Source organism: Zonotrichia albicollis, chromosome 7 (assembly GCF_047830755.1).
Source record: "Zonotrichia albicollis isolate bZonAlb1 chromosome 7, bZonAlb1.hap1, whole genome shotgun sequence".
Lineage (NCBI taxonomy): Eukaryota > Metazoa > Chordata > Aves > Passeriformes > Passerellidae > Zonotrichia > Zonotrichia albicollis.
The window spans coordinates 35,046,653-35,072,766 of record NC_133825.1 but is presented as its reverse complement, the minus strand read 5'-3'; the positions used below and the strand labels follow the sequence as shown (position 1 = coordinate 35,072,766).

The following is a 26,114-nucleotide window of genomic DNA, read 5'->3' as shown; positions in this document are numbered from 1 at the left end:
ATATCTTTAAACTCCAGGCTGGCAAAAGTCCAACTTTCCAGCAGCACACACACAAGCATGTGCTCATAGGTCCCGTTGGATCTCTGAGGAAGTCCCCTGTACAAACGAGGCAGAGACAGCACTGTAACCTCAGCTCTCACTAAATGCAGGATTTGCTGTTCCAAAAAGTAGAAACCAGGGTGTGTCAAAGCAGGAGCGAGTAGGGGAGTGCTCTGCATCACGGTGTGTGATGATCAGGATATCTAAAGGAGGATGAAAAATTATGAGTATTCTCCAGGTGTGCAGCTTTAAGACAATAATTGCATAAAAAACATGTGATTGCTTGAGCTCAATCCATAAAAGACAAAATTATTAGGGTATTTTATTATTTTCTCCATAAAAGAAAAATCAACTTTGTGTCAGGATTGATAAATTTGTAAGGCAGAATTAAAGGTGTTTTTTAAAGTACATTAAAGTACCAAATTCAATAAAATATTTTTGAATCTATGAGAAACACAAGACTTCTGTTTCGTTGATAGATATAATTTTATCTGCATTTAATAATATTTTAGAATTCTGAGAAGCATTGCACTTGTTTTTTTTTTCAGGATGCAAGGCATGCTGCAGAAGGAGAAATATATACAAAACTTAACCAAAAAATAGATGAATTTATTCAGATTGCTGATTATGATTGGACAATGTCTGAGTCAGATGGAAGAGCCAGTGGATACTTAATGGACCTAATTAACTTCTTAAGAAGCACATTTCAAGTTTTTACTCATTTACCTGTAAGTGTTCAAAATTAAGTTTAATTTCAAACTATTTGATCATCATTTTGTTTTAAAACAGTAAGGATTGAACAAAAAGTTCTGGTTTTTTATTTGTGCACATGCTGACATGTATTTTTAAGCTTTTCTCAGCAGAGAAATATTGTCAAATGTATATCAGTATGTTGAAGCTCACACATCAGAATACTTAAAAATACTTTCAAATACTTTAGTCTAAATATTGTTACCAGCAACTAATTTGCATAGTGTAAGAACTCATGCAGTTTTCTAGAGCCTTTTTGATGTACCATGTTCGTTTTGTGTGCACATGCATTGGTTCAAAAAATGCAGAATTGGTGTAAATCCTACATTTGTGCATAAGATTGTGGAGGTCTTGTGTTCTCCAAGGTTTTTAGCTAAATATTTTTGATCATAAAAAGTTACTTGATTCTGGTTAGCCAACCTTCATTGAATGAATTCTTGCTCATATTCAAATATCATGTGTTATTTTGTGTCAGGAAAAAGGGTTCTGTTAACCTGTCTTATGTATGAATTGTTACATTGTGTTGTCTGATTTCCCCTTGCTTTTAGATAAAAAAGACTATTTCTAATTTGGCTTACCATCATAATGGTTTGTAGCTTTATAGTTCTGGAGTAACTTCAGTAAGTAATTCAAGCTGCATCTGCTTTTTATCAGCTTGTCCTTGGTTGTTACAGTCACACTGATGTCTGAGTGCTTTGCCCACCTGCAGTGCTTAGAAAGAGTAAGTCCTCAATGCATAGAATGTTTTGAGGCTTCAGACTGAAAGAAACAATTTCTTTATGTGCACAGCAAGATGTTGAAGTTGCTGGCATAGCCGGCTGATCTTGTCTTCCAGATACTACACAGAGGCTGTGATTCTTCTGTCTCCCGTTCTTTTAACTGACTCAAAGACAAAGGCCACTCCAACTGTATCATGTGATACTGATGTGAATGTGTCATGTGAGGCGTGTGCTTCTGTGCCAAATCAGTGGAGCGTTTTTGGATAAAGAATAGCAAGTTTGTTAGATAGTGTAATTCATTGTAACTTAGTATACAAAGCAGTGTGAACAAATGGCAGTGCTCCTCAGTGGCCATATGCATATGGCAGTTAAGGGATGTGAAATTTGCAGAGCAAGATGTATAGAAGTCTGTCATGAATGTATGCTGCTAAATGGCTGTTCAGAAATGAGCCACAGACAAAATGAAGCAATGTGTTAAGGGAATGCAAAGAAGCAGCTGTGGCATTCAGACTTAAGAAGTGTGGAAGGTATAGAATTATGTGCCTGGGGGTACAAGTCAGCCTTTGGAGAAAGCTAGTTTCTGTAGAGAGGTTATTCTGTAATTTCAGACTGTGGTCAGGTAACAGGCAGGATGAGGAACTGTACGGACAAGTAGTCTGCTGTGGCAAGAGGTTTCTTGTAATGTTTTACTTATCCTGCATCTCATTCCCTGTCCTATCTTGACCAATTGTAGAAATATACGGTCCTGTGAATGTTGTGTGTGACCTGTGGAGTTTATATGAAAATGTGTGCACGCTATGGTGATTCTAGTTAGATTTGTACTAGTAAGTTATTTCTGTTAAAAAAAAATTATAGTAAAAGTATTTCCCAAGATTAGCCCAGAACCAGGTTCTATAACTTGTTAAAATAGTAAGTGCTTTGGACAGATAAACTGAGCTAGATTTTTCACATGCTGTAATTAAGGTTTGGAATACTTTTAGAATTAATTTTCCTTAATGAATTATTCCAATCACGTCACAGTGTCATTTCCATAGTAATTTTTGTATGGCGGAAACATTCCACTGCTCAAAATAGTTTATCAGAACTTTTTCTGTAATTAGCAGTCAAAGACCAAATCCCTAGCACACTGGCCATAATTCTAATAAGGAAAAGAGTGGAACAACTAGAGAGGTCTCTTCTCTTCTGCCTTTACATACCCAGTTGTGTTAGAGGGCATTGGGCTAGGACTAGGGACCCTAGTTGGCCACAGTAGTTCTTTGTTGTCACACTCCGGGGTCAGTGACTCTCTCTTTGGTATTGTTTCAAATGCTAGTCTGCCTGTAGAAGTGTTATAATATGTTCTTTAACATTTTTTTTTTGTTGCAGTTATTGGGTTCCTCTCATTAGAATCTTGTTTTATTTTTGTTGTATGTATAAGCTGTGTAAATGCACAGGGATGTGTCTCCCTTTGTGCTTTTATGTGGGGCTGTACTGAAGTGTTGCTGTACCAATGTAGACATAACTTTTCAAAAATGCATCTTACGTTGTATATCTGGATTTTGAAATTTTTATTCTTTTCATTGGAATATTAGAACTCTAAATCAGGTAGATCATGAACTGTACTGAATCTGCACACAAAGTGACAGAAGTTAGTTGGGGTCTGATATCTCTGTTGAATCCCTGGAAATGTCTTGTGTCTCCAAAGCTTTTTTCCCCTCTCAAGTTTTGCGTGTTAGTTTTCTCCTCTGTGCTTGTTTACTGTACTTAAGAAGCAATTTTGGAAAAGAAAACAGCTTTCTTCAACCCTACAGTTATAAAGCCACAAGTTTAATGTTAAAATTTATTAATGGGTCATGTTATATTTAGATTCTTACTATCCTGAGCCATTTTAAATATTGCTTGAACAAAGTATGTTAATAACACAGAGATAGCCTCTTTAAGCCATAATGGTAAAAATAGCATTTATTTTTTAACCTAAGACTTTTGAAGTATATTCTTTCTTGTAATGAAAAGTTCTCGAAAGGCATTTCAACAGACACTTTGAAGTTTGATATTTTGGCATACAGTTCCTTATTACAGAAAAACATGTTATCACCAAATTAGTATTATTTAAGTTATAATCTCTTTGTTACATTTCAACAAAATACTGTATAAATTCAGAGGTTTAGAAAACACTATTATGTAGCTATAATTGTTCTTTTTGTACGCTTTTTCTTATCTTTTATTGCTACCAATTTTTTTATTCTTTTTTTTTTTTTGAAGTTGACAGTACATCTTAATTTTTTTGTTTTGACTGCCTTACTGGTTTCCTTCTCAGCATAACAACAATGACCATGCAGCTATGTCGGTAAGTAGATGCAAGGTGAAGAAAAAGCATGTGAACAGAAAAACTATGAACTGCCTGCAGGCTTATTGCTTCAATTTTTAATCATTTAATAAAAAGACCCTTTCTGTTTTGCTGATAACTTGCTGTGTACCTTGTGTGGATGCATGCAGGGATCAGGTTAATGACTAACATTGGGCTTTCATACACTGGGACAGACAGCAGGAGTCCTAAAAACCTTGCAGAAGGTTGATGGGGTGTGCCTTGCATCCCAAATGAGGTAATTTAGAGACTGAGACCTTGTGAAAGAGAGGTCAGGTATCAAAATACAGCTATGAGACATGCATACAGAATTAGGATAGAGTGATATAACTGAATAAAGTAATCAGTGAAAGTTCTATCGTTCCTCTGCTACATTTGTCTGGGGTCAGGGGAATGTGTGTACTGGTGTTCTTTATTTGCTTTTCCAATTTTTTTATAGAAGCTGATGAATTTAAGAATTCTCCTATCCCCTGGTTATTTTCGCATTGTAATTTTTTTTCATACGGCATAAACATTGTCATGATAATGAAAGTGATGAGGTTAGTTTTACTAAATAATTAAAACCTGGAGAATGAATCTAGCAGTGGGCTCCCAAGTTGTTCAGAGCCTAGAGCAAGTTATTAGTGGAGCTGTAGGGAGGTGGAGTACATAGTCTGTTAAAGAGAAGGCTGAGGAGAAATCCAGTGGCAGCCTACAACTTCCTGAAGAACAAATACAGAACTGGTGGAGCCAAACTTCTTGGTTGGACTGACAAATTCAGATGTAGCTGTGGTCACAGGTTGAAGCTTGGGAGGTGGAGCTTTGATATTAGAGGGAAGGTGTTCTTAAAGAGAGTAGTGCAGTGTTGAAGGAGATTGCACAAAGAGGCTGCTGAATTCCCATCCTCTGCTACTTTGAAGGGTCTAAGAAAAAAGATCTATGGACCTGAAGTAGTGTTGGCAGCAGTGCTCCAAGTAGAAGGTTGGACTAGATGACAATGTTGGTTCATTCCAATCAACACTTCCATCATCTGGATACTCAGTGTGCTGGTGAACTGTCAGGCTAATAGGCGTCATGAGCTCTGTGTTTTGTGTAGAAATGTTTCCTGTTAGTATTGTGTAGGTCTCAGGCTGATGGTTATTTCATAATTGAGGGCTAGTGGAATTCCAGCAATATAGAACCCAGAAGCTGCGTGGCTTTGGGAAGGTTATAATTGGAAAGTCATGCAGTTTTTAATGGTTCTGTTTTCTGAATTCACAAGAATTTAGTCTTTTAGGATTATGTTTATATCCCATTTTAAGTTAGTCTTGCAGTTGATAGTGCCATTAGACGCTTTGAATCAAAAAGCAAATTAAAGTTCCATTATACAGCCATTAATCTCATTAAATAAAATGGATGATCGAATTTGTTATTATGAAACTACCTTTTTTAGTTTTGTTTTGAAGAGTTAGGGAAAAATGTTTCCTTGTATTTCCAGATCAGTTAAATCGTAATTATGTGGGCCTATATGTAAGTGGCTTAATCTAAGTGTAGAATTAGCTGAAATTTTATTCTAGATATGTGCCTTGTCAATACAAAGTTGGAAAAGAGTGGCCATTGAAAAGAGACTGTTGCAAATTACTTTCAGTTAGGTATTTTCAATTGTTTTGGTAGCATTTGGGGCAGAGACTGGAAGTAAAATTGATTCTTAAAAATTCCATTCATGTTTTTATCATACTTGCATTCTATCAATAGTTCAAAAGTTGGAGTTTTTGACCTTGAGTGATAAAATTTGTATGTTTAATTTATTTGCATTTTCAGAAAGAATAACATTATGTTATTTCATATTGCTATATTAATTCTCCACCTTAGTATCTTAGATTTAACGGGTAAGTTTTTTATTTTCTTTTTATGCTGAGGATGGCAGTATGTGTTATTTTATTGTTTCTGTGATTGGCAGCAAAAGCCTAATTTCACAGCTTGCAGTGAGGGTGAAGGGGTGGTGGTTTTCTGCAGCTATATTCAAAAACTGTCAATCAACAGCCTCCACAGGCTACTTAGAGAATGGGTTTTCTTACTGACTTCTCCAACTGCTGCTTCATGCTGTCTTTGATTGGCACAGCCTGGCAGGGAGGATGGATGAATCTGTCACTGGCTGGTTAATTGTGTTGCTGGTCTCAGCCTGACATCAGGTCTTTGACTCCTAAGTGGCTCAATACAAAACAAATTAGCAGATTGTAGTCATATTTCTCATTCTATATGCTTTGACTTTGTTGAATGCAGTCCATAAATCATATTGACTGACACCATAGTGAATGATGAAAGCTGCTTTTGAGACAGCTAGCATGGGCTTTAGAAAGCAGCACCGCGAAGGTGCCGGGGAAGGATGCATATGGCTGACCCTTTGGGAATTTCCTAGGAGCCAAATGTCTCTTTACTACAATTGTTCTTAGGAGAAAAGCTTTTGGGTCCTATAAAAAAGGATTTAATATGTCAGCAGATTCTCTTTACAAGCTCCTTTGAAATATAAGAAGTTTGTCTAAGGGTTTTCTCTTTTTACAAACTTGTATTTCAGCAAAATGTGGAGGCTGGGTGAAAAAACAGTTGCCTTTAACACTGTTAGCAGGTGTTTTTGAGTATAGAATAGGGTCCTTGTTTCCTAAACTTTACACTGATTGAGTGGAAGAATAGGTTTTGTAGATAGGAGCAATTAGCATAGGCACAGCAGAGACAATAGTAGTGTCTCCAAATGGGTGGCAACTGGGGCAAATGTGAGAAGCCTGCTGAATCTCTGCATGCTGTTGAATATAGGTATTTAATTGCTAGATAACCATGGCCACCCCCACCCCCTTAAATAATAATAGTAATTTTACAAGGCAAAAAACCCAAACATCAAGACTGTTTTAAAATTAGCTGATATTTGTTCAGTCCTGAAAAATAAATGTTATTGCTATGTTCACAAATCCTTATATTTCCTCTTCAAAATGCTTTATGAAAATTTGGCAAGGATTTGATGCTGTGATTTGATGGATTTGATGCTGGAAATTTGGAGATGAATTTTTAACTAGATTCTATTTTTCAAACACGACTGTTAATTTTATTCTTTTCTGGGTATCATACATCCAATGCAATTTGAACTGGAAAGTGCTGAATTTTGAAGAGGATAACATAGTATAGTTCACATTTCTCTTAGTTAAAATTCAGCATTTTGATAAATATGCGTAGCTTTATTTTTTCTCTAAATTTGAGACTATTGTGTTTTTTAGTAAGTATCTACTGTGTATAGTAAACTTGTAGTATTTGTTGATGTGTCATTTGAACAATAAGCCTGTAGTTCAAGTTACATAGTTGGAAATAGTTTATATGTTAGGATGTTTCCATTTTATGAAACTTCAAAACCAACATTACATGTACATGTATTGATACTTATTTAAAGTCCTAGTGGCTTTAGCTGTGTCATTTCTGTATTGTAACCATTATCTTGTGCTCCAGTACTATTGATATTTGCCAGAATGTAACAATTAACTACACATGCTTGTTAGAAATATAAAATTCTGTCATTTATTTAAGATAACAGATGAGTACACATTGTTTCCATATGAAATAAACTGAATGTTAAAATTTTTCATGACAACCTATTAATCTGGTTGAACTTTTATTACATTACAGTGGCAGCATAAATAGGACATGGAGCTGATTTGATGGAGCAGTACATTAAACAGAGATGCACTAGTTGTTCCATTAAATCAAAATGACATTTCCATTAAGTATTTCAAATGCACTACACTGTAATTACATGAACTGTGGCCCATTTAGTCCCCTTCTCACCTCCCTTTTTTGCCTATTCTTTTTTAATTCTCTCCCCCCCACCCCCCCATTCATATTGATATTGTTCTGCTTGGGGAATAGAGCTGCATGTCTCCCAGTATAATTGCTGTTGGGTTTGGGAGACTTTTAAGCATGCTGTTCTTGTATTGTTTCCTACATTCTTTGTTGTCAGTTCATCTATTTTGCTCAAATATGTTATTTGCTTTTCTGAGATTTTCAATTAAGAAACTGACATGTCATTTTAGACAAAAAGCTCCTTACAGTTCAAGGTGTCCTAAAGCTAGAAAAGAATCAGCAGCAGCTATTTAATGTTTCAGTGTGAATGTGAGGAGAGTTGAAGGCTTTCTATTGTATTCATTATATTTTAATTACCTTTGAACAACTAATGGATTTTTAAAGCATGAAATATTTGGGGCCAAATTTGCTTTCTGTTATGAAAATTTTCTGCACATGAAAAGTCAATCATCTTAGCAAGTTGACATATTAAGGACAATATCTGGCTCTTCAGATGCTGGAGCAGAACTTTCCAAACTTTTTGGGACTGTGAATGTTCGTTATAGTTGTTCATTACTTATATGTGTTTCTGGGAGTCAACAGTGAATTGATCAACCTGACTTTGCAGAACACAGCTGGGGAACCATTACTTTAGAGAAGCAGGTGACATCACTGTACTGATGGGTAGAAGTAAAACAATAGTGCCATGTGCTCCAGTAGCTCTGTTATGTTATTATGATTTCTTTTGTGTAAATGTGTTGTTACCTTTGTTTCAATGTCATTGTAACACACACATCAGTTGAAAGCAGTGGTTTCAGTACATTAATCTACAGAGATTCTTGTAGTTGCATTTGGCACCCAAGATCACTCTGTTTTAAGAGATGGCAGTGCTGTGAATAGAATAGTGCCATCTGGTTTGGTATCTGGTCTCAAGTGGTTTTCTTAACTTTAAGGTAGAATTTTGTTATCTTTAAATTTTAAATAATTTATTCAGGTTAATGTCTGACTTTGTGTTTTGTTTTTTGACCTCATGTTGGGAAAATTGTCTCAGTTACATGTAGATGATGGGGAGAGCAATATTGCCAGCCAGACTGTGATTGGGAAATTATTTCTATTTTGTACAGCAGAGGGCTACATTTCATTTTGTAAGCAGTTGATCACTGACAGCACTGATTTATTAAGCACCTGAGATGATGGATAAGCATGAATTTTTAAAGTAATTCAGCAACAAACTTCGAGATGGAATCTGAGTAGTTAAACTACCAACAATTAGCACAAGCTCTTACAAGAAATGCCTCAACCACTTGCAATCATTTTGGTTTATGTGAAGTTGGGGGGTTATTTAATTTGCTATTGTTAATAATATGCTGCATGTTGATTCTCATTACATTCTTGTTTTCATTCTGTTTGGGTTAAAAATATTTAAATAAATCCACAAAGCTGTTCATATGCTTTAGCAACTTTAATTGCCATTGTTTTGGAAATGTCCTTGTATTCGTGTAGACTGTTGCATTGCTGAAAGAAATACCAATAATTGCTTTAACATCTATTTAATCTAATTCTCTGTTTGATCTAATAGAAACAAATCTAATAGGTCAAAGAAATAACAGGAAGTGTAATTTCTCTCCTTCTAATCTAAGTTTTGTATCATGAAGACTTAGAATGTATGATAAAATCCAATCAGATGAGCAGTTCTTTAGTGACATATCATTTGTTTCTATTGTAAAACTTGTTGCTTTTTCTACTAGGGAAAAGTGGCCCAGACGGCTTGCATGTCAGCCTGCCAGCATCTTTCGATGTCCCTAATGCAGATGCTACTGGACAGTGAATTAAAACAAATAAGCATGGGAGCAATTCAGCAGTTTAATTTAGATGTGATACAGTGTGAATGTAAGTATATATTCCCATCTATATTTGTCTTAATATTGAAAAAAGTTATTTAGTGTAAGCTATATCGTGATCCTTTTCCGTAATCTACTAAAACTTTGTCTTTTATTGAAAGTAATATTACAGTACATCTTCTTGTGAAAGTATTTATAAGTAAGTATGTTGGCATTCCTGGGAAATTTTTTTAATGCAACATTTCTTTTTCTTTTTTCTTTTTCAGTTTCTAAATTGAAACATACATTGTTGTTACTCCTAATGGGATCATAACCACTATATCCAGTAAAGATTTAGTTTAGTACAAAATTGCCCAAAACTACTACATAAATATTAAGTTTTAATGGTTAGGAAAAAAAAGTCAAATGTCTATAAAATTCTAATGTTTTCTCTTGAGTTCATCTATTTTTATTCAGATATTTAAATGTGTTGTTATGTAGGGTTTCCTCACTCCTAGAACTGCTACTGCCTTACTATGCAGAATAATAGTACTCATTTAGTAAACATTAGATTTTTTTTGCTGTCACTGTTTAAAATATGGTATCAAAATTATTTTACAAACTGGTTCAATAGAGCACTGAAGGCAGGATTAATTACCTTGTGTTTTGCATGGAGCTTGTGGCACAGGGTGATCCGTTTATCTGTAGGAAGGAAGTTCCATGAATAGGTGTTAGGACTGGTTGTATAGTTGGTGGCTGAGCTACAGTGGAAAGGCTCACTAGAGATTTTTTCAATGTGTATTTTCACATTCTTCTGCTCTGTTGTTTTTTGATGGTTTTTTTTTTTCCAAAGTATCTTTGCTGTTATGTATTTGAAGCACAGAACTCAATGATTTTGGTGACAGCTGTGAAATGGGGCAGTTATTCAAGTCATATCCTGAGGCTTTTAGTTTGGATACATGAAAATAATTGGTGACTACTCCATTAGCAGCCACCTATGGGAAACTGAAAATTTAATTTCAAGCAGTTTGGTTAGCATCACAAAAGGTTCTTGTGGGACAGACTTAGGGGTGTTTTTGACATTTTAACCATATACTTGTCTTTCCTTCTCCTGCTTTATTTGTTGCATTCCAGCTGAACTCAGTAACAGGCAGAGCAGGCATCTTTCTGACAGTCCCTGACTGTCCAGCCTTAAGGCCTTTCAGGGCATGGAACAAACTGACAGGACTCTCAGGGTCAAATTGATAGAATATTTGTGATTGTGACATTAAAATTCCGTGATTGTACATGTTAACCAAGCAGATCATGGTTTGACTTTTCTTACTTTTAGTATGCTTGATATTGCAAATTTATCAGTGTACTTTTCAGGTAGGTACACGGGAATGTGTTTGTGCATTTGTGTAGCTTCCTGTATGTAAAAAAGATACCAGTTGTTAAAAGAGAAATTACACAGTATTCAAAGCACTGACATCATAATCATTCATCTTAAAAAGCTGAATTAATGCAAGCACTAAACCATCAAGTACCTTCTGAACACATGGTGTAACAGTGAAGAAAACTTGTCCATTACAGTATTATTCTGTTTCTAATATTTAAAATATCAGCTGTGAACAACACAGTACTTCACTACTCTCTGTAGATGACTAATGCCCTGTTTCACCCTGGGATTTCTAACAGAACAGGGATGAAATGCATGTCTTGCAGTTGACTTTCACAGTATGAACAATATATTCACAGCAAAGAAGGGAGAAATTCCACTGTTTCCAGCTGTCATCTGATCTTTGGCTTGTTTTCAGACCGTTTCCTTCTCAGGAAAAGGCTGATATGTGCCCTGATTTGTGTCATCCTAATTTCTGTTGCCATTCTGTCTACCATCTTTGGTTAATGCACAGCAGAAACTTCATCAGTGAAGATGAAGTAGAGTTTTATTTAGTCTAACATGATAACATTTCATTATTTTAAAATAAAAAAGTAATATAACTGTAAGACGACATGGTTTTTCATATATAGCTGTTATTTTGAGTATATGGCACGGACAGGACATACCAAAGCATTGGCCAAAATAAGAAAGTTTCATAAAGCTAGTAACTTAAAAACTGGAAAATACATTCTTCCACCACTGTGTAATTTCTAGCATGGGCTGTACAAGGCTGATAGAATGAACTTAATTTCTTCCTGTGTGAAAAGCTTTTAAAGCATGTTAGGAAACATTATTTTGCACAGAAACCCTTTGAGCAGTTTAAATACAATTATGGAAGCTTGTCAGAATAGTGTGTTGCAACCAACCACGTTTTGCAGTCTGTGGAATAAAGGAGTGACACAAGGTTTTACTCAGACTGCTTTGCTGATGTGGTTTCATTCATAAGGTCCATCACAGGCACATTCCAGGCCTCACTGTGATGCCTGTGATTTATGTTCTTGCTCATCACCCTCCCCCAGCTCTATTCTTTGATGCTGTGGGATTAATGGATACGACAGTGACATTTCAATTAGTGCTTAGAGTGGGCGAATAATTCACAACTGTTGGGAGTTTTCTACTGTATTGTATTAATGGGTTTGACATTTTACTTACAATGGAGTATACTCAGATGAATTTTGAACTAAGAATTTAGATGACATGTAGAAAATTATTAATATCTGAAGGCAAAGTTTTAGAAGTTCTTGCCAATATTGTAGAATTTTTTTTCTGATCTTAAACATAATTTTACTATTTTTAATATGAACTGGAGAGATCTAAATAAAATCAGAAAAATATGATAATTTGTTAGTTTTTTTTTCTTTTCTGTTTAAAAACAATGAACAGTCCAAACAACAATCCAGCAATCTGTTAAAGTCAGTAAGTTCTCTTCTTAAAAAAAAAAGTCATCATCATCTCACGCTTCTTCTGGCATGTTTTTGTTTCCTTCCAAACATTCCAAAAAGATTTTAGTTTTATTTTAATTTGTCCTAATGTTCTAATGAAAGTATTTCTCTACTTCCTCTGCAAATTTTATAACCTAGAGCAGTGTTTTATGCCTGTATTTTGTACTGTTCTTTCTTAGTGGTTATTTTCACTAGGATGATGGAGATTAGTGAAGCACTGTTCAGAAAATAGAACGTACTAAGTCCCATTGAATAAAATCCAAAGGGTGGTCTTTTTCTTGAATATTACATTTTGGTTCCCCAAGGAAGGAAATGTGTTGGGAAGGGGGTGTTTCTGTTTCTTGAAGATGAAATTCAAATGTGGGTTACTGTATTTCACTTTACAGGAAGAAAGGTGTGCATAATAAAACATTAGCTTTTCAGAGGCACCATCCAGATCTACTTAGCTTACATCAGGTTCTTATTAAGGAATTCACACTTATCTAAAGTTGTAAATGTTGGAAGAGCTAAATGTTTTTGGTTTTTCTTATTTATGTATTTTAACATGAATTGTGAGGCAGGATTAGTTAACGGAATAAAATATGGGTGAGTGAGCATCCTTCTTCACCCAGATATGAACGGGTGAAAAGGTTTTGGGTCTTGCCTATAAGCAAGCAAGGGTTAGTGGAGAGTTAGAGCAAAGTACTCTGTATTTTCCTGATTAGCCTCTGTGTGGCTTCCTGGCAGTCCCTCCTTTCCCCCAGTGCGTGGAGAGTGGCAGTGTCCAAGAGCAAGTGACATCCCTGACCAAGGTGTTCTCTCTCTGCTGAGCACCAAAAGTGGTCTCCAGGTGGGCATACCAGAAGCTGGGGAACTCAGAGACTGTATTTCCTTGAAAAGGCACATATTCTTCTCTGGAGGCCCCTTGCTTACGTGCCTCCTGTCCCCTCTGGGCAGTCAGGTTACCTCTCTGGCTGGAGGCCATCCTTCATCTGCCGCCTGCATGTGGCAGCGCGGGGGCGCAGGAAGCACAGAGCCCTTGCTGGCACCGGGGGCTGCTGCCTGGCCAGCTGGCAGCTCCCTCAGCAAGGCTCCCTCCAGGCCTGTTTGAACAGCTGGAGCATCCAACAGGGCTGCAAAGTGGCTGAGATAGTCACCTGATTCTCTGCTCTTCCTTTAAAATTGCTTCTGTAGCTTTGCTGTCCCGCCTGTGAACCAATGCTATGAGGCTGGAGTTAAACTGTCCTCATTTAGCTTTTGATTCAAAGTCTGGACTTTGGTTTTTCACTTCTTCCACTGAACAGCAAAACTGTTTGTCAAGAATTAGGTTCTGAATTCCCAGACCAACAGAAAGACACAAACCAGATGATGCCTAAAAGATGGGTTTTTGAGCCAAAAAAATTAGGAGACCTGTTAATAAATCTAGAATTGTGTAGAAATTCAGTGCAATTTACAGTTAGAGATCTTAAATTCCATTTAGTAGATACAGCCTTTATCTTAAGATCTCCATTAATACATATATGTATATATGTCTGTTCTCATATATCCTGTATGCAAAATGTAATTATAAGATCAAAGCACAATATTAAAAAGAAAATGGACTGAAGTAATCTTTGCAACATTTATATTAATCATTATAATTTATGTGTTACCTCCCAGCCTGTTTTTGTATATTTGTTTCATTTGATCCTATCTTCTTTATATTTCTAAACTCTCTGTTACAAGGAAGTATGTTGAGATTGAACATACTGAGGACCCACATTGTTCTTTTTCTAAATACACAATATCAGCAAAGCAGAGGAAGAGAAGATGTTAGCAAAAACCTTGTGAATACCAGATTCATATAATGTATATTTTCAACTGATTTTTCCAAAATATTTGAGTTTTTGATACAAACTGCCAAACAGCCAGTTGTTTGCCCCTAAGAGTGACAGTTTAATAGTGATCTTTATCTTTCATTCTCCTATATTATAAAATTCCAGAATGCTTTTGTGCATATTAAGCCAAACAACAACCAGCCCCCTACCCCTGCAAATCCTCTTTAAGCCTAGAATGATTGTAGGGGGTGAATATTTTAAAAGATGTATATATGACAGTGTTTCATAACTATCTAGAAAAGGGCCCTTAGGACAAAGGCATTAAGAATGTTAATCCTGTTCTTATATCTTCCTAATATGCTGTGCAGTAGAAAATATTTAATTAGCTTTGTAAAATTGTTAGCAAAACTTAAAAGCCCTGTGCTGAGGGTGGAGGGCGAACTGTCTGACTGTTACCATAAGTAGATTATCTTTTTGCCCTCTGAACTCATGAAATTATAATAATGAGGCAAATTCTATTGTAGTCACCTGTCAGAATGTTCCAAATGTGAGAATAAATGTTTGCGCTATAATGAGTGTCCCTAATGTTGTAAATGCATTCGTAGTATAAAATTGTAGTTTAAGAGAACAAAGCTTGTACAACAATTAGGTTTGGTACATTATGTACTTCTTGTTCTACAGCTGCAATGCTACTAGGTATTAAGTAGAGAAACGTAATTATTCTGTATTATTTAATGCATTGGGATAAATTCCAAACTCTCTTAGCTTGATGAGCACATAAAAGATGCAAATATTTGCCCTGTGGCATGTAAGAGTATTCTGCTGTAGGAAGATATCTCCCAGAGTGTAAAGTGCCAAAAGCCAACTGAAAAGACTTTCCAAAGGTCACAGTTTTCAGTTCTATTTATTTTTCAGTTCTGTAACCCTTTTTTTGCCATTGATCTTCTTTCTCCCAGTGCTAGCTATAATTGTGGAGTAGCTGGAAGAGCTGAGGTTCTGGTGGTGGAAGCTGATGACAGTGTACTGTGTAAGAACAGAAAGTTAGGATCAGATCAAATGATCTGGTGGGCCTTACCTTTCTGCTTTAAGGGGTGTAGAAAAGACTCCTGACCACCATGCATATCCTCCTTGTTAATGTGCTACCATAGCTCACAACTCATGCATCTCTTCTCATCTCTTTGCTGTGGAGCTTTGCTTAGGATTCCGTGCTGGAGTGTGGTGTTCTATTTTAAACTCTGGGTTTGGCTCAGCTTTGCTGTCCTTAGAAAGGGTGTTCTGAGTGGCCATGGGATACCTGCAGAGGACAGCCATGCAGACAGACACACGGGCCTTCAGCCTAGGCTGTGCAGCAGGGGGCCTAAGGTTCCTAGGCTTAGGCATCTTTGTAATTCTGCAGGCTGGTGATTGTACAAGCTGTTTTGTCTTTCCTGATTTAAAGAGTTTATTGTGAGAAAACTCTCCCTATAAAATACTGAATGTAAGGTATGTTTTTCTACTGTTTTCTTTCTTTTTTTTTTTTTTTTTTTTTTTTAGGGCATGTTTGTAATCAATTAAAATTCCATGAAAACGCCTCTAGAAAGTTGGTGTTACTTATAAAGTAGGAAGACCAGACAATTTAAAATTCACACTTGAATACAGTAATCAGTGAGCATTTGCCAATGTTAGCAGTACTTGTCTGTGACATTACAATGGTCTCCCTAAGGCATTTGATTGTTATTTTTTTCTTTAGTTGATAAAGAATAAAGTTCTATAGCAGTTGAATTAATTCTCCTATTGCATGACTCTCGTAAAATAAGTTTGGCACTGGTGTAATACAAGTAATAAATTCTGCTTCTACTGGTAAAGCTGCTACTCTAATACCATATCCGTCTATTACTAAGCTATTTTTAAGTGTTCTGAGATGGTCCTAGTAGTTTCTTGTACCATTTAAGTAAGTAAGTATCTAAAATTGTGTTCCATGTAGTTCATTTTTAGACTTGTGAAATAGTCCATCTGAATTCATTAGTCTGCTTTAGGTTGAAACCATACATTCAGAAGTAAGCCATTATTTTACCATCATCTTAGCTCAGACAGCAGTGGTTTTCTGAATTTTACCTCCAACATAATCCATGTTTTCTAACTACCCATTTAAGAAAATATATTAACGATTTCATATAACTTCTAAATGTTAGTATTAAGAGCAGTAGAGTTTAGCTCTGGATCTGGAAATTGGATGCATTTGTTTTGTTTCCTCTACAATTGAACGACCTGTTTCTCAAACTTGGAAAAAAATATTACCTTTTTACTGCCTTGGATGCTCTTCTCTAAAGCTGTTGCAGTTGTATCTACTTCGTTTTGTTGAGAGTTCTACCTGAAGGGCATAAGAAAAATACTGTCAAGTTCTTTTGAAATAAGATACCTAAACTGAGTGAGGATCTGAGGCAGTTGTTGTTTGTCTTTGTTGCTAACTTGTGACTGGGATAATAACAACAAAAAGTGTATTTATTCTTAAGTTTAACAACTGTTGATCTTTTCCTGGTTTATACAAGTAGTTGACTTTCTTTCACTTTCAGCGTTGCCATTTCTGTATTATGAATATATTTTTGCTTGGCAATTTTGACAGCCAATTTTGGGTTCAGAATGAGCAGAAGTTCTTTACGGATAAGCAGGCTAAAAGGCATGAGCAGGCATTTCAGCTCTGCACTGACCATGGCATGTAGGGCTTTCTACCTGTTGTCTACACATGAAACCAGCTCTCACCTTAGTGTTTGTCTTTTAATGATGTTTGGCTGGAGGTGAAGGTTTGCTGTAACAAAGGCAGATGTCTGAAAATACATTGACAGCCATGGAATCGGTATTATTTTGAAATTCTTCAGTAATCATGCACCTCAGGCTAAAAAATATCTTGGTTTCTGTGGTTGTAGCATTGCTACTGGGTTAGAACTTGAAGCAAAATTTCTAATAATACTCCTACAAGTATTATTATTTAGGATTATGGGAAAAACTGTCAAAAGGTGGTTTGTTGATTTGTTTGGTTTAAATCACTGTGAGTTGTTAAACTATTCCTATGAAACTATGCTACTTAGCATTTATATTGCATAGAGCTTGATTTTTCTGTTAGACTAAAAAAAATAAATCTATATCCGTAATATTTTAACCTTTTTTTTGCAGTGTTTGCTAGTTCTGAGCCTGTGCCAGGATTCCAGGGAGACACCCTGCAGTTAGCTTTCATCGACCTCAGACAAGTAAGACACTAGTTGGTGTTTTTTATCCTTCTAATTTCCCCTTCTGACCAATGCTGAAGTTATTAAATTCAAGAACCTTTCATGGTTTTGCATTCCCATGTAATTAGTTGTGAAAAGCAGTTATTTGAAGTATTGTTAGTGGCACTATTCCCTGTAATTTAGTATAAAACTGTTTCTCCAATGTGTGGTTAGGGGGCACTGTGCTACTGGTAGTACTGTTATGGGAATACTGGATTGAATTTTGGTCCTGACAATTTTGTGAAAATCCTGTGATGTCTTTTTGCAAGAGTGTACATGTCATCCTGGTGTGTGCTGGTCTGATTCCATTGTGAGCATTTGCTCCTGGCTACAAAACTACTCTCTGGATAGCAGAATCAGGCATCGTATTATTTAACATTTCCTTTCCTGAATTTGTTGCATAGAATTCTTTTAAACTGTTGGAAACAGCTTTATTCCAACTGGATGATCTTTATTCTACATGAAATTTAATTTAATTATATTTTAAATGCTGTAATATTGGAAGCACTTTTCCACAGACCTTGCCAAAAGGAAAGCTTTCCCAGACTAAAATCTACTAAAATCTTGTCAATTTGGACTTACAACCACCATTATAAAGAATCTTCAAAACATTTTCATGCTTGAAGTTAGCTTTTACAAAGGATTTATTATTTCACAGAATTGTAAGTATCATATAAATAGTGAAATGAATAATTTACTGCACATGGGAGATCTTTACCCTTCTGCAGGTGTTGGTGATATTTTTCAGTGCCATTATGAGACTATCAAAGTCATTAAAAACTAGGAGAAAGTAGAAAGAATTCTATACCAAATACTGAATGGTCTATATAGTGAGAATATTTTTGCTTTTAATAGTTTAGTAGTTTTTTCACAACAAGATTATTAAAGGGCATTTCAGAAGGGAAGCTTCTTGAGGCAAAAGTATTTAGATTTCTCATGGTAGTAAGAAAGGACTTAGTAAAATATTGTGTCTTTTTAAATGAAAAAACTAAAAGCTAAGGTTGTCTGTTACATTCTCACAGTAATATAATAATGAACAATATCTACAGTGGGTATGTGTGTACAATGTGAGAGGGTACAGGATTATGGCTACAAGACTTGTTCATGCCACAAGTCTTGTCTTGACTAGCAGCCTTCCTCTTTTGGATTCTCTTTTAACTCTGTTTTTATTGTCAGTGTTAAAAGAGACTAAACAGCTTCCAATTTGTACTTAGATAATTTCATTTGAAGGGAAAGGATGTTGAGATTTTGGCACCATTTCTGTCATTTGCCTAAGTGGAGTCCTTGCAGAGCCTATGTTTGTTTCAAGGGAAAACATGATTTCCATATATGCGGAGGGGTGTGTACATCCTTGCTACAGGAAGTAAAGATTTTCGTATGTTTTAAGCACTAACTGGGGAGTATGTTACTTAAGTAAGTATTATGTTGTTTATGGTAGCTCTTCATTTATGTTAGCAATTATATTTGGAATTCTCTCAAGCACTTTACAGAGGATGCTCTGTAGGTCATGTGAATTTGATTGACTTAATATATTTTATAAACAGGAAAAGTGTGAGCAACTCTCTATTGGCTTGCAGCTGGAGCTTGCAGATGTAGAACAGTTCTAGCATGTTTGATTTGGTTTGGTTTTTACTATATTTTTGTGTGCATCACCAAAAGGTATTTCAAGCACACATCAAAAACTTCTACCATTTAGTAAGGATTTTCAGTGCTTTCCCTCTTCTCCTTATTTGTGATGCATTTCTGTCTTAATAGGGTAGATGACAGTTCTTTTCAAGAATACTTAGAAAGGCAACAGAGCCTTTTTCAGAAGGTTCTTATAAAAGGTCATGCTTCTGTTTTTTAGTTTGAATTTGATACTTCTTCATGAATTGCAGGATATGAAAGATAAGGAAGTAGGTCCAGTGGTCAGGTTTTACCTGCCCACCCGGACTGTGCCCTGAGGTCAAACTCCTGATATTGGCTGTTTGGTACAGAGGAGCTGATGACAGGTAGGGGCTGATACAAGGGGGAAAGCTTGAACCGTATCAAAGCTAAAAGGCAGGAGATTTGGGACTCAGTGAGAGACTGTAGCTAAAAGATGGATCAGCAGGATTGCCCTCTTCTTAAAAAGCAGCTGACCTGCAAGGGAAAAGACTTTATCGTCCTGCCAATCACATGGTTGCTAATGGAAGCCAGTTATCTCAACAACAGCTACTCCCTCTGTGCTGTACCAGTGCAATGGGTAAGATTAATGAGGATTGGGCAGTAGCATATTCTAGCATGTTTTACTAACAAAGTAAAGTCACTTACAGGGAGCCAGCTTGGAAGACAGAGAGAGGAGCTACACCTGAATGATTACCATGTAGGGAGGACCAGCTTTGAGAAGAATTGCCATAGGTATTTTCAACCTAACCAATTCTTGATTCTCTGTCTTTCCCTGGAGACAGTGTGTAGACAGCATGTTGCCCCCAGCAAGCCCACTTTCCTTCTTCCTTCCACAGACATAGAAGAGCAAACAGAAACAGCTGGCACAGGAAAGAGTTGTGTCTAAGAAGACAGCAGTAGTTAGTAGCAGGAAGCTCTAACAGGACAGAAATCACAAAGGAGCAAGCACTAACCAATGTCCTGTTTGAGCCACCTCGGTCTCTTTATACTATTCTCCACTCAGGCTTTTGTCATACTTAACATGCTCTTTAAAGATCTCTGTAATCTGAAGAAACCCAAGTCAATAAAGATTTTTGTGCTATTTTTATCACCACAGTATCTCAGCATCTTATGCAAGTGACTTGGTGGGGTTAGCTGATCCCACTTGATCATCTAGAAAGAAACTTGCAGTTCCAGCTAGTTTAGCAGGCAGAAAATTGGGGCAGATTCATGGATCTGTGCAGCTGCAGTAATTGTGTCATGCCTTATGCCACTTGTCTTAGCATATGACCTGAGGTCACACCTAGGTGCACCCTTTGACCCCACTTAAAGCCATTGAGGGGCCATCTCAGTAAGGCAATTATCAAAGTGGCATGTGCTGCTTTACAGAGACTGTCTCTGGCATCTTGTGGAGATGACCCAGCTCTCCTGCAACTTGCACTGCTCTCTGACAATCATTTCTTGCTACTGTCTGTACAGGGAACCTGGGTAAATAGTGCAGTTTATTCCCCAAAGTAGGGAAGAATAATCTTTGGGGATTTTGCTACCAATTCAGATCCTAGGTCAATTGGAATTAACCTTCCAAAGTAAACAAGTCTTCGTTTGTCTTACTTGAATCGTCTCTGAGGAGGAAGCACAGGCTCTGACATGAATGAGTTTCTTCCTGGTTATGATCTGTTCTTTACTGCCTAAAGACTAGGGTTACAGTTCTGGAACATGAGGCGGTTTCTTGTATGTCCTGTACACTTAAGTACTGTGAGGATAAAACATGAATATTATCATTTGTGTGTTATTCTTTGGAGAGCCAGTGTAGTATGTAGTGGACAAGAACAATAACCTTGTGGTAAGCTGAGAGTTCAGCAGTTGCTGTCCTAGGCCAAATGTCCTGATTCTTAATCGAGTGAGTGCTAACAGATACCTATTCTTCAAATCAAATTATTTCCTGCAGAGATATAACTAGGCTGCCAACACAGCTTGACTTTGTTTCACTTTTGACTTGACAAGTTGTTCTTCATGTTTCTGTCCACCATCAGCACTGTTTCTTAGGGGCTTCTTCCTCTGTCTCATCTCAGACAAGTACTCATCTAGCTTGATAATTTGTGAAATTTTCTTGTGTTGCTGGGTTGAGGAGAACTGTGTCTTATCTATGTTCTTTTGGCACTTAAGTACGTGTTGTTAACACCTTCCAGCTGCTGTCAGTGTTGGTCCTGCATCAGGCAGCAGTCTCAAGTGAAAATAATCATAGGCTGTTGGTAACTGCAGAGTTAAGCAACCACAGTAGCAGTATCTCCACCCACATGGCAAACAGAGTTTACAGTCTGATGGTGGTGTCTTTCAGATGGAAGACCAAGGGCTGTGATCCACAATGTCCATAAGTTCTGCTTAAGTGTGGGGGAAAATTTTAGAAGATTTTCCGCAGTTTTGTATTTTCTCAATGTTAGAGATAAATTGGACGCAAAGTCATGACACAATCAATATGATTAATATAGAGAGTAATTTATCATAGAAACATTAGAAGATACATTTTTGTCAGACTTTTGTTCATGGTCTGTGTACATAAGTATGTGTCACTTCTAGGAACTGAAGTTATTGGTAGTATGCAACATGAATCCATCAGCAAATCCTGATATTTAGAAGTATAATACATTTTCTTCTAATTCTGTATCATTGATAGTTTATTTGGTTGCTTGTCCATTTATACTGGAATGTATTTTCTGGTGAGAAATACTGCTAACCTTGTGAACTGTAGTGTTCCATGCAAAAAATGTAATGTAAATTTATTTGAAAGAGGAAGTTGTTATCACTACTTAATATAGTTCTCCTCTTTCTTCCCTTTCATTACTGAGACATAGCATTGTCATTCTGAAGTAACTCAGAGGTAACTCTGAGGTAGGTAGGTAGGAAGTATGTAACAGACCACTGGGCTTCAATCCTTGGTCCAGGATTTTCTGACACTGAAGGCAGGGTGACAGATCAGTCTTCCCCACTGTTATGCTTGCAGTGTTTAAGTTGAATTGATTTCCTGTGGCAGTAACTACGTTTCAGCTCTGGCTTGTCTCCGATTCCCAAACGTGCAGCCTGCCAAAGCTCTTGCCATCTGTATTCCCTGTGGAGAGTGCTCTTGAGCCCTTCAGAGAATAAGTTGCAGCCTATTCCCAAACCTGTTGGCCATAACTCTTGGAGGCTGAGGGCTCTCAAGGTGTGCTCTGGCTTCCTTTACATGCTGCCAGCCCACAGAGTGCCTAGGCCTTGAAATTAGTGGGGTACACCCACCCTGACCTCTGTTCTGAGTCTTGAACTGAAAAACATCAGGAGTTTTCAAGAGGGAGAAATCCCCAACAGTATGTTTAGGAGTAAGTCTTAAAAACTTCAGAGTTTGAAGATAAAAGTAAGACATTTTTCATAAGGCAACAGTTTGAATTTTTAATTAGAAAGTAGTATAGAGCATTTCATCTTTTGCTTCCCGAGGGAAATGGTTGCTGAGACTTTCATCTTCACAGAGGCTCTTTCACAATGCTTACTGATCCCTTTCCCCCTGTTATGCACTCCCCAGCTTCTCTGAAGAAGCAGAGGAGCATGTTACATCTGTAATGTGAAGCCCAGCCTCAGGCTGCTATGTAATGGGATTTGTGCTTCTCTAGTTTTCAGTGCAATGCTGCTTATTTAGCTAAAGGAAGGAGCTCAGGTTTCAGACAGCAACAAAGCAGGAGTTGCATCTCCCTGGATTTCAGAGTATAGATCCTCACTTTGCTGGAAGAGGAAGGCAATTCTTCCTGGACTTTCCCTTCTCCATAAATTGACTTGGCACTAAGGCAGGAGGGCTTGAGGCACACCTGAGCAGAACAGGCACAAGTCAATGTTCAATATCTCATGTATTTGCATCATACAGTGGTAGTATGCATATGCATCTCTGGGTTTAAAATGACAAAAGTTATTTGAGTATGACTGCAAGCAAAATGTGCATTACGTGCCTTGCAGGGAAGACACAGTATTTCTTCAGAGTACTATATTCTTCCAAGTAAACAGGAATTCTTCACACAAATGTGACAACTTGTTTGTAAGTACTTGTATTCCCCAGTGGAATCTCTTGATTTCTCCTTCTCAGCTGTGTTCTGCAAAGCCTGTAGTTAATCACAGTAGGCTCAGATCACAAGCTGTGTGTATAGATATTTGTGAGGAAGATCTCAATCAGTGCTCTGTACACAGAAACAAGCTGGCTCATCACTGGGATGGGATTTATACCTGCCAGCTGGTAAGAATTAGGAAGCTTGGGAAACAAATGCACAGAAATTGGCAGCAGGGGGTCAAAAACAAGCATGGCTTTGGATTCACTATCTTGATAAGGATTTGCAGAATCAAAGCACAATGGCAAGTTAGTAATTTCCTGGTAGTAAGTATTCCTACCCTGTAAGTGCCAGAAACTAAAAGCACACATGCTGGGTATTAGGTGCCTGTGTATTCTTTGGGACATTAAATCATTTATCAAATTCAGTGCGAAACAGATTGTATCCAGTTCATGTAAATACTCCTTTTTCAGCAAAGAAGTGTCAACAACATGCTGATCGTGTACCAGGTTTTTGCTGTAGATCATGGTGTACTAACGATGAGGGGCCATGCTTGAAAACAGGTTTGAAAACCTCGGTGTACAAATGCTGTTACTTCACTGGCTCTATCAATACCTCACTTAACAAAAATTATATACATATGGCTGTTTAACTACAAGATACCCCATTCCATCTATGACAAAAACCTACTTAGTAGTTTCTCCAAAGGAAAGTATAGGATATTGCACAAAAGCCTGTGAGGTATTAGTGTGTAAGCAGAATGCCATCTCTTCATCCACAGTAAGGAATGGCATAGGTACCTAAATCATGGAAATTATAAAAAATAAGACAATTCCTTATTGTTTCTTTAAGCTAGTTAATTTAAGGGATACAATTTTTTGAGTTCTCCTCTTAATGAGATACGCACAAGAACTAAATGAGCCAACAAGAAATCTGTACTATATATTTAGAAACTACACAGAACTTGGGAAGCACTGACTCAGCTTGACTTGGAGACCTGCAGATACCAGTATTTGAATAAGATGAATGCCCTTTGAATAAGCCTCACTTAGGGCATTTTATTTTGTTGTTTGGTGATTTTATAATTTTGGAACTGAGACAGGAAATCACATTTACTGATCTGGTTTGTGTGGGTGAAACACTTGACTTAGAACTGTGCAGGGCAGTTTCATCTTCTAAATGATACCATCATGGAAATCACTAAAAGTTTCACTGGAGAGGTTGATCAAAGCAGATATGAAGGAAAAAAAAGAAAGAAGAAAAGAAAAATTTGGCAAAAGCTGCTGTCAAGACTATTTAGATAGACATATCTGAATCTCTGTCTGAATACTACCAACTGTCACATTTAATCAGCTTTAAGCTCTTCTTGGTCATTATTACTTTTGCAAGTCACAGTTTAGAAATTGTTAATCAATTAATTCAAAACTTACATAGCTGTTGTTATGATGAAAACTTCATATATCTGGAAAACCTTTCCATTCAAGAAAGCTCATCCCATAGTTACAAGGGAAATTCATATAAGACTGGGACCTAAATTTTATCCTTGGTAGTTGAAGTGAAATCCCTAGAATACTCTGCATGTAATGTTAGAACCCAAAGGCTTTTGTTTCTTTGAGCATGACAATTTCTTTAATAACTGGCATGCTGTGGAACACTTTGTGAGGCAGCCATTTCCAATGACATTAGGAGAGAAGGCACTAAATGAACTTTATATGGAGAAGGTCTTATTCTTTTGCAGAAGGACCTGTTGGTTGGAAAGTTTCAGAAGGTTCACTTCCAGATAATTTCTCAATTAACAAATATCTTCCTTCAGTTAGAAGCTGATCTGCGTGCCTGTTATGTTTGCAAAATCCTGCTTACACTTTGAATCACTGACATGCATTCTATTCAGTGGAAGTTATTAAATGAAATGAAGATTCTCTTTAGTTATTCTTCTGCTAGCAGTTTTGCTCTCATCCGATCCTTGCCTTTGTCATGTAAGAAATTATGTACTTGCAAGGAAGAAAGATTTGGGTGCACAACTTTCCAGAGTTTGTGAATACATTATATCAAGCTGTTGTCTTCCTGCTGACAGCCAGTTGCTGCAAGATCTCCACTTTTGTGTCTGGGCCCTTCTGTAGCCCTGAATTGATGGATGGGGTTCAGTTTTGGAGCCCCATCTCCCCAGTACTTCCTCTGAATTCTGTGAGCAATATGTGGTTCCTATGAGTAATGAAGAAGCATTGTTAATTGAGCAAGACAAGAGAAGAAGATTATTGGTTTCCTTCAAGTTACATGTTATTTGAATTCTCTTAATGTTTCTAAGTCCTGCTCTTCCATTGGGGAGCCGCAGAACTGGTAGCTGTGTTAGTGTATTAAGTAATTTCTGCCCCAAAATCACTTACATTCTCCAGCCTTATATACACTGGGGGTACCACTGGTATGTAGTATGTACTGAGCAGCACTACTAACCCTTTAACCCTACAGATTTGCCTTCAGTATTTTTTTCAGTTGCATCAATCAACATACTTAGGTTTCATTCCTTTTCTAAATTATCTGTCAATCACATGCAGCAGACAGAATACCCCACTTTTTTCCTTTTGCTAGTTTCTTCTGTGAAAAAGAAAGTCCATCTCATCTTTGTGAGTCACTGTGGTGCAAATATAAAATCCAGTCAAGTCAAAGGAGTGTTTTACATCAGGAAAACAAGACTTTTTCCCAGCTTCAGAACAATAACAACACAATGAAGGAATTGCATGGACATAGTAAGGCAGTGACTTGAATTGGTGAAATGTAGTTAATGAATGTTTATTCATTTGGATCATAGTATCTTAAGAAAAAAGATAATATGTTCAGAAGTGTTTATATAGGGTGTACCATAATGAGACACCGATTTGCAATTGGCTGTCTTAGAACTGCAGAAATACAAATTAAAATGTATTACTCTGTCTGGCTAAACTGCCTTCAGTCAGTCAGTGAAATCTGGGAGATGAAGTTAATACAAAGATACCAATAGCTGGCAAAAGAATCATTGAATTTCATCCTGGTTTGTTTTAACTGGTTTCTGAATGAAGTGCACTAGTTGTACTGTAA

The 26,114-nt window shown here is 36.9% G+C and overlaps 1 protein-coding gene across 6 annotated transcripts in view; it reads left to right on the top strand.

The window, feature by feature from the left end:
* Positions 1-26,114, top strand: part of EXOC6 (exocyst complex component 6) — an 87,241-nt gene that overhangs the window by 45,906 nt on the left and 15,221 nt on the right. For 3 of the 6 annotated variants that reach the window (XM_026799608.2, XM_014275690.3, XM_074545001.1), the window contains exons 18-20: positions 588-767; positions 9,381-9,522; positions 17,261-17,334. In XM_026799608.2, the coding sequence (XP_026655409.2) occupies positions 588-767; positions 9,381-9,522; positions 17,261-17,334 (396 nt within the window). Of the gene's footprint in view, positions 1-587; positions 768-3,749; positions 3,835-9,380; positions 9,523-17,260; positions 17,335-26,114 lie in introns of those variants that run through there. The other 3 variants (XM_026799607.2, XM_005481212.4, XM_026799609.2) reach the window with 2 other exon arrangements.